Source organism: Entelurus aequoreus, linkage group LG23, assembly GCF_033978785.1.
Source record: "Entelurus aequoreus isolate RoL-2023_Sb linkage group LG23, RoL_Eaeq_v1.1, whole genome shotgun sequence".
NCBI lineage: Eukaryota > Metazoa > Chordata > Actinopteri > Syngnathiformes > Syngnathidae > Entelurus > Entelurus aequoreus.
Window position 1 is genome coordinate 41,275,982 of NC_084753.1, and position 9,774 is coordinate 41,285,755.

The window sequence follows — 9,774 nt, forward strand, 5'->3', positions numbered from 1 at the left end:
TCAAATAAAACTTAACGAATATAAATATTAAAATGACAAAATCTAACAGTTAAAATAGCGGGATGAAAACAGTGACAGTTGAAAATGGTGCACAGTAAAACAATCCTACAGAAAACAAACATCACACATTAGTAAGATAATCGAAAAAAACGTAATGAATATAAACATTAAAATGACAAAACGTAACAGTTAAAATAGCGGGATAAAAACAGTGACAGGTTAAAATGGTGCACAGTAAAACAATCCTACAGAAAACAAACATCACACATTAGGAAGGTATTCGAATAAAACTTAATGAATATAAACATTAAAATGTCCAAATCTAACAGTTAAAATAGTGGGATAAAAACAGTGACAGTTGAAAAAGGTGCACAGTAAAACAATCCTACAGAAAACAAACATCATGCATTAGGAAGATAACCAAATCAAACTTAATGAATATAAACATTAAAATGACAAAATCTAACAGTTAAAATAGCGTTAAAATGACAAAATCAAATAGTTAAAATAGTGGGATGAAAACAGTGACAGTTGAAAATGGTGCACAGTAAAACAATCCTACAGAAAACAAACATCACACATTAGGAAGATAATCAAATACAACTTAATGAATATAAACATTAAAATTAGGAAATCAAACAGCTAAAATAGTGGGATAAAAAACAGTGACAGTTGAAAATGGTGCACAGTAAAACAATCCTAGAGAAAACAAACATCATACATTAGAAAGATAATGAATATAAACATTAAAACGACAAAATCTAACTGTTAAAATAGTGGTACAAAAAACAGTGACAGTTGAAAATGGTGCACAGTAAAACAATCCTACAGAAAACAAACATCACACATTAGGAAGGTATTTGAATAAAACTTAATGAATATAAACATTAAAATGTCCAAATCTAACAGTTAAAATAGTGGGATAAAAACAGTGACAGTTGAAAATGGTGCACAGTAAAACAATCCTACAGAAAACAAACATCATGCATTAGGAAGATAATCAAATCAAACTTAATGAATATAAACATTAAAATTACAAAAGCTAACAGTTAAAATAGCGTTAAAATGACAAAATCAAATAGTTAAAATAATGGGATGAAAACAGTGACATTTGAAAATGGTGCACAGTAAAACAATCCTAGAGAAAACAAACATCATACATTAGAAAGATAATGAATATAAACATTAAAACGACAAAATCTAACTGTTAAAATAGTGGTATCAAAAACAGTGACAGTTGAAAATGGTGCACAGTAAAACAATCCTACAGAAAACAAACATCACACATTGGGAAGTTATTAGAATAAAACTTAATGAATATAAACATTAAAATTACAAAATCTAACAGTTAAAATAGTGTGATAAAAACAGTGACAGTTGAAAATGGTGCACAGTAAAACAATCCTACAGAAAACAAAACATCACACATTAGGAAGATAATCGAATAAAACTTAATGAATATAAACATTAAAATGAAAAAACGTAACAGTTAAAATAGCGGGATAAAAACAGTGACTGGTTAAAATGGTGCACAGTAAAACAATCCTCCAGAAAACAATAAAAACATTAAAATGACAAAATTTAACAGTTAAAATAGCGGGATAAAAACAGTGACAGTTGAAAATGGTGCACAGTAAAACAATCCTACAGAAAACAAACATCACACATTAGGAAGATAATTGATTAAAACTTAATGAATGTAAACATTAAAAGGACAAAATCTAACAGTTAAAATACTAGGATAAAACAGTGACAGATTAAAATGGTGCACAGTAAAACAATCCTGCAGAAAACAAACATCATGCATTAGGAAGATAATCAAATACAACTTAATGAATATAAACATTAAAATTAGGAAATCAAACAGCTAAAATAGTGGGATAAAAACAGTGACAGTTGAAAATGGTGCACAGTAAAACAATCCTACAGAAAATAAACACATTAGGAAGATAATCGAATAAAACTTAATGAATAAAAACATTAAAATTACAAAATCTAACAGTTAAAATAGCGGGATAAAAACAGTGACAGTTGAAAATGGTGCACAGTAAAACAATCCTACAAAAAACAAACATCATACATTAGAAAGATAATGAATATAAACATTAAAACGACAAAATCTAACTGTTAAAATAGTGGTATACAAAACAGTGACAGTTGAAAATGGTGCACAGTAAAACAATCCTACAGGAAACAAACATCATGCATTAGGAAGATAATCAAATCAAACTTAATGAATATAAACATTAAAATGACAAAATCTAACAGTTAAAATAGCGTTAAAATGACCAAATCAAATAGTTAAAATAGTGGGATGAAAACAGTGACAGTTGAAAATGGTGCACAGTAAAACAATCCTACTGAAAATAAACATCACACATTAGGAAGATAATCGAATAAAACTTAATGAATGTAAACATTAAAATTACAAAATCTAACAGTTAAAATAGTGGGATAAAAACAGTGACGGTTGAAAATGGTGCACAGTAAAACAATCCTACAAAAAACAAACATCATACATTAGAAAGATAATGAATATAAACATTAAAATGACAAAATCTAACTGTTAAAATAGTGGTATACAAAACAGTGACAGTTGAAAATGGTGCACAGTAAAACAATCCTGCAGAAAACAAACATCATGCATTAGGAAGATAATCGAATAAAACTTAATGAATATAAACATTAAAATTACAAATCTAACAGTTAAAATAGCGGGATAAAAACAGTGACAGTTGAAAATGGTGCACAGTAAAACAATCCTACAGGAAACAAACATCACACATTAGGAAGATAATCGATTAAAACTTAATGAATGTAAACACTAAAAGGACAAAATCTAACAGTTAAAATACTAGGATAAAACAGTGACAGGTTAAAATGGTGCACAGTAAAACAATCCTTCAGAAAACAAACATCATACATTAGAAACTTAATGAATATAAACATTAAAATGACAAAATGTAACAGTTAAAATAGTGGGATAAAAACAGTGACAGTTGAAAATGGTGCACAGTAAAACAATCCTACAGAAAACAAACATACATTAGGAAGCTAATCGAATAAAACCTAATGAATACAAACATTTAAATGACAAATACCCAAGTCCAGCACAACATCCTTGACTAAAAAGTCTAAAACTGATCACACTTTAAAGAGGTACCAACTTACATTTGTGTCAAAGTTAGCTGAATGTGCGTCGAAGCTCAGAAGTTTTGGCGTCAAGCCGCGATCTAAACCGGAACTCATGTTCTGCCTTTTATCAGCGCAGCCGACCCTCAACTCTGACTGGCAGGTTCCTAAATCCGTTAAAATGAGCACAGGACACGCTGTATGACCGTTGAAGTATCGGTAAGATGTATTTTGTGGTGTAGGCCCCAGCAGCATTGGTGCTGACCTGCGTCTCCATGGATACCAGCACGTGTACGGAGTGCCGGAACACGCCGACAGCCTGCGCCTGGCAGACACCAGGTCCTGACTCACAAGACATCTAAGATGGTAATAATAATAACCATCTTTATCTCCGCCGTCACGTCAAACCAGAGACGACGAACCTTACCGCCTGTACAACCTGGACGTGTTTGCCTACGAGCTCAACAGCCATCTGGGCCTGTACGGCAGCGTGCCCTTTTTGGTGGCTCACAGGCCCGAGCGCACCGTGGGGGTCTTCTGGATGAACAGCTCCGATACTTTTGTCCACATCAACTACAACGGCGGCGAGGAAAAGGTACCATTTAGATCCCCTCCGAGACGGAACAACCAAGGTCTGTCGTGTGGGTTCTTATGGCCCCGTTCGGAGCGGTTTACCTGACACATGAAACGTGACGAATTGGGGGCGTGCACCATCTACTTTAGCTGGCAGTAGAGTGTGCAATATCTTAAAATTACGTAATGTGGCAATTTCATCTTCGACCACAGTTGCTATGTAGAGTGGCGCTTTCCGTTGTTTTCAGCAGACTGCATTGCAAAATGATTAACCCCCCCTCTTCCTCTCATGCGAGATCCACCCAGGAATGGGGCCATATGAATCCCTTCCCTACTGTAGCAAATGATTACTGGTAATTATAACACTTTGACAATATATATCTGTATTTAATATTTGTTTTTAGCACTTTTTTAAATAAAAATATATCAATACACCACCTGAACTAAAATATTAGAAGCTCTCAAAATAAAAATACAATTTACTTAGTTACTTAAAAATAATACTAACTTGTGAATTAATTTGAAAAAAATTAGCTCTCCAAAATAAAAATAAAATATACTTCAAATATAAACAATGTTTAGATAATTAGTTAATTATAAAAAACAAAATAATATCAACTTATGAATCAATTTGGAAAGTACTAGACACTCTCAAAATAAAAACAAAATGTACTTAAAATATAATTTTAAAAAAAATACTAATTTATGAATTAATCTAAAAAATGTTAGAAGCTCTCAAAAATATATTTATATCTAAAATACAAACAAAGTTTGGTTAGAAAAAATTAACAATAGTACTAAATTATAGTGTGAATTAATTTGAAAAATAATAAAAGCTCTCAAAGTAAAAATAAAACATACTTAAAATATAAACAAAGTTGAGATTAGTTAATTAAAAAAATAAAATACTAACTTATTAATCAATTTGAAAAGTATCATACGCTCTCAAAATAAAATAATAGTACTAAATTATAGTGTGAATTAATTTGAAAAATAATAAAAGCTCTCAAAGTAAAAATAAAACATACTTAAAATATAAACAAAGTTTAGATAATTAGTTAAATAGTTAATTAAAAAAATTGAATACTAACTTATGAATCAGTTTGGCTAGTTGGTTAATTAAAAAAATAATAGTACTAAATTATAGTGTGAATACAATTTCAAAAATAATAAAAGCTCTCAAAGTAAAAATAAAACATTCTTAAAATATAAACAAAGTTTAGATAATTACTTAATTAAAAAAATAAAATACTAACTTATTAATCAATTTGAAAAGTATTATACGCTCTCAAAATAAAATAATAATAGTACTAAATTATAGTGTGGATTAATTTGAAAAATAATAAAAGCTCTCAAAGTAAAAATAAAATATAATTAAAATATAAACAAAGTTTAGATAATTAGTTAATTAAAAAAATAAAATATTAACTTATGAATTAATTTGAAAAGTATTATACGCTCTCCAAATAAAAATAAAAAGGTACTTAAAATACAAACAACATTTTGCTAATTAAAAAACAATAATACTAACTTATTAATTAATTGATAGTTTTCATGATTATAACACTTTGACAATATCTATCTGTATTTAATATCTGTTTTTAGCACTTTTTTAAATAAAAAAATACCAATACATCACCTGAACTAAAATATTAGAAACTCTCAAAATAAAAATAAAATGTACTTAGTTACTTAAAAATAATACTAGCTTATGAATTAATTTGAAAAAGATTTGCACTCCAAAATAAAATATACTTAAAATATAAACAATGTTTAGATAATTAGTTAATTATAAAAAATTAAATAATACCAACGTATGTACGCTCTCAAAATAAAAAGTTACTTAAAATATAAACAACGTTTTGCTAATTAAAAAACAATAATACTAACTTATGAATTAATCTAAAAAATATTATAGAAACTCTAAAAAATGTATTTACACTTAAAATGCAAACCAAGTTTGGTTAGTTATCAATAAATAAAAAAATAGTACTAACTTACAGTAAGAATTAATTTGCGAAAATAATAAAAGCTCTCCAAGTAAAAATAAAATATAAACAAGTTCAGTCAGTGGGTTGATGAAAAAATAAAATAAAACTTACGAGTTCATTTGAAAAATGACAACCACCATAATAAACTCTGTTAAATGTGTGACTGAACATTAATATTTTTGTACTGACAGAATTGTTCACACACTAGGTCATGCAGTTACACAACCGTATTAATATTTGTATTCTATTCCCACATGGGGAAAAAAACAACAGTGAAAATTGAACCCAAAAATCGGTATGTAATGTGAAAAAGCGGAAATGTTCTAACTAATAATTAATAATATTATACTTAGTCTCCTATAATAAAATAAAAGCTGACACATTATCTGTTTTTAGCATTTAAAAAAAAATAAAAATATATATATATATATATGTATATATATATATACATACATACACATATATATATACATACATACACATACATACATACATACATACATACATACATACATACATACATACATACATACACACACACACACATATATATATATTATATATATATATATATATATATAATATATATATATTATATATATATATATATATATATATATATATATATATATATATATATATATATATATATATATATATATATATATATATATATATATATATATATATATATATATATATATCAATACTGCCCCCCTGCATACTTTTTCGTAAACGGCCCTTGTTGGAAAAAGTTTGAACATCCCTGAACTACAGAATCGATATTTAGATTTGAAAATCCATATTGGAGCATAAAGAACTGGTATCAATATCTCAGTATGGATCCGCACATCCCGACTGCAGTTCCCCTTGGACTGTCATGTGGAAAAGCCAACATAAACTCATGGCCTGGGGAGTTTGGAGACATTTCTAATCCAAGCTGCTTGGTTTAGGACGACAACGAGACTTACGCGGACGCCCACTGGCTGTCTGAGAGCGGCGTGATCGACTGCATGGTTCTCCTGGGACCACAACCCCGGCAGATGTACCGCCAATACGCTCAGCTGACCGGTGAGTCTTGTTCCAAAGTCCATGACCACGTAACAGTTAAGTTAAAGTACCAATGATTGGGTGACTCCCGCCAGGATACCAGGCCCTGCCGCCTCTCTTCACCCTGGGCTACCATCACTCCCGCTGGGACAACGACACCGAGGAGGACCTGAAGGCCGTGGACGCCGGATTCGATCGCCACAACATCCCGTACGACGTGATGTGGCTGGACATAGAGCACACCGACCAGAAGCGTTTTTTCACCTGGAACTCCGAGTTGTTCCCAGATCCGGCCCGCTTGCAGCGCCACCTGCAGGAGAAGAACAGGAAGGTCGGTGTCACGGCACGTACCACAAACCACAGGTCATTTTTGTTTTTCCACAAATTGAAATCCACATCAACATGGATCAAACACCCTACAACTGCGCCCAAGACCCAACCTTCGGGCTGATGATTTTAGCTTGTCCTGAAGAATTTGGAGGTAATCCTCCTTTTTCACTGTCCCATTTACTCTCTGTAAAGCACCAGTTCCATTGGCAGCAAAACAGGCCCAGAGCATAATACTACCACCACCATGCTTGACGGTAGGAATGGTGTTCCTGGGATTAAAGGCCTCACCTTTTCTCCTCCAAACATATTGCTGGGTATTATGGCCAAACAGCTCCATTTTTGTTTCATCTGACATCACATGGACAAAGATAAGATCTTCTGGAGGAAAGTTCTGTGGTCAGATGAAAGAAAAAGCGACATCAGTGTTTAAAGGATATCACCACATGGGCTCAGGAAATCTTCAGAAAACCACTGTATATATATATATATATATATATATATATATATATATATATATATATATATATATATATATATATATATATATATATATATATATATATATATATATATATGGGGCGGTATAGCTCGGTTGGTAGAGTGCCCGTGCCAGCAACTTGAAGGTTCTAGGTTTGATCCCCGCTTCCGCCAACCTAGTCACTGCCGTTGTGTCCTTGGGCAAGACACTTGACCCACCTGCTCCCAGTGCCACCCACACTGCTTTAAATGTAACTTAGATATTGGGTTTCACTATGTAAAAGCGCTTTGAGTCATTAGAGAAAAGCGCTATATAAATATAATTCACTTCACTGTCAGTAACTATAGGTGGTCGCTACATCTGTAAGTGCAAGTTAAAATTCTACTATGCAAAGCCAAAGCCATTTATCAACAACACCCAGAAACGCTTTGCTGGGCCCGAGTTCATCTAAGATGGACTGATGCAAAGTGGAAAAGTGTTCTGTGGTCTGACGAGTCCACATTTCAATTTGTTTTTGGAAACTGTGGACGTCGTGTCCTCCGGACCAAAGAGGAAAAAAACCGTCCAGACTGATCTTGGTGTAAAGTGTAAAAGCCAGCATGTGTGATGGTATGGGGGTGTATTAGTGCCCAAGACATGGGTAACTTACACATCTGTGAAGGCACCATTAATGCTGAAAGGTACATACAGCTTTTGGAGCAACATATGTTGCCATCCAAGCAACGTTATCGTGGACGCCCCTGATTATTTCAGCAAGACAATGCCAAGCCACGTGTTACATCAACGTGGCTTCATAGTAAAAGAGTGCGGGTACTAGACTGGCCTGCCTGTAGTCCAGACCTGTCTCCCATTGAAAATGTGTGGTGCAATATGAAGGCTAAAATATGAGAAGGGAGACTGTTGAACAACTTAAGCTGTACATCAAGCAAGAATGGGAAAGAATTCCACTTCAAAAATGTGTCTCCTCAGTTCCCAAACCTTTACTGAGTGTTGTTAAAAGGAAAGGCCATGCAACACAGTGGTAAAAATGCCCCTGTGACAACTTTTTTGCAATGTGTTGCTGCCATTAGATTCTAAGTTAATGATTATTTGCAAGTAGTTTCTCAGTGTGAACATGAAATATCTTGTCTTCGCAGGCTATTCAATTGAATATAAGTTGAAAAGGATTTGTTGTATTCTCTTTTTATTTACCATTTACACAACGTGACAACTTCACTGCTTTTGGGTTTTGTATATATAAGGTACGTACTGTATAAAGTACATAATGTATGCATATACCACAGGTGTCAAACTCAAGGCCCGGGGGCCAAATCTGGCCCGCCACATTATTTTATTTGGCCCGCGAAAGCCTGGAAATTATATGCGTTGATAAAATGCTTAATCTTTTCTTACTAAATATATTTGTTCTTTCCCCTTTGACATTAAAGTCATGTACTGCATGCAACTGCATATCTTTTAAAATTCAATATTATCCAAATCCAAATATTTTATTATCATGTATTCCAAAAATATTTTTTGTTGAAGTAAGTACTTAAATATCTGCTTGACTTATGATTTCAAAACAAATTATCAATCAAATTGTAGACTGTAAAATTGACAATATATTTTATTTTACTTTGGTAATAGTAAGACACTTAAACATTACAAAAAAAAACAACAAAAAAAACATTAAAACAAGATTTTACAGTAACAAAAAAAAAAACTGGCTTGAATTTTACCGCTAAAAACAGTGCTATTGTTTCTCCATTCCAATCATTCATTTTTTTTATATACTGTAAAATTCTGGTGACTGAGCTGCCAGTTTTTAAAGTAAAATTTCAATATTTTTTTTGCAGCTTATGTAAAAAAAATTAAAAAAATAATGTATTATATATATACATGTATATTTATATATTACTCATTCTTAAAAGCGGCCCTTTGAGGGCAACCATAACTGCGATGTGGCCCTTAATGAAAACGAGTTTGACACCCCTGGTATGTACTATATAAGGTACATACTGTATCAAGTACATACTGTATGTATAGATAAGGTACATACTGTATTTATATACTGTATATAAATATATATATATATATATATATATATATATATATATATATATATATATATATAGGGTACGTACTGTATGTATATACAGTATAAGGTACATACTGTATTTATATATGTATATATATATGTGTATATATATATATATATTATATAAGGTACATTCTGTATTT

At 31.6% G+C, this 9,774-nt stretch overlaps 1 protein-coding gene across 1 annotated transcript in view; it reads left to right on the forward strand.

Annotated features, from left to right (window-relative positions):
* ganc (glucosidase, alpha; neutral C) overlaps window positions 1-9,774 on the forward strand; it is a 52,296-nt gene that overhangs the window by 20,426 nt on the left and 22,096 nt on the right. Inside the window, exons 8-11 of the mRNA XM_062034570.1 lie at window positions 3,375-3,471; window positions 3,544-3,727; window positions 6,650-6,767; window positions 6,842-7,077. Of these exons, the coding sequence (XP_061890554.1) occupies window positions 3,375-3,471; window positions 3,544-3,727; window positions 6,650-6,767; window positions 6,842-7,077 (635 nt within the window). The remainder of the gene's footprint in view (window positions 1-3,374; window positions 3,472-3,543; window positions 3,728-6,649; window positions 6,768-6,841; window positions 7,078-9,774) is intronic.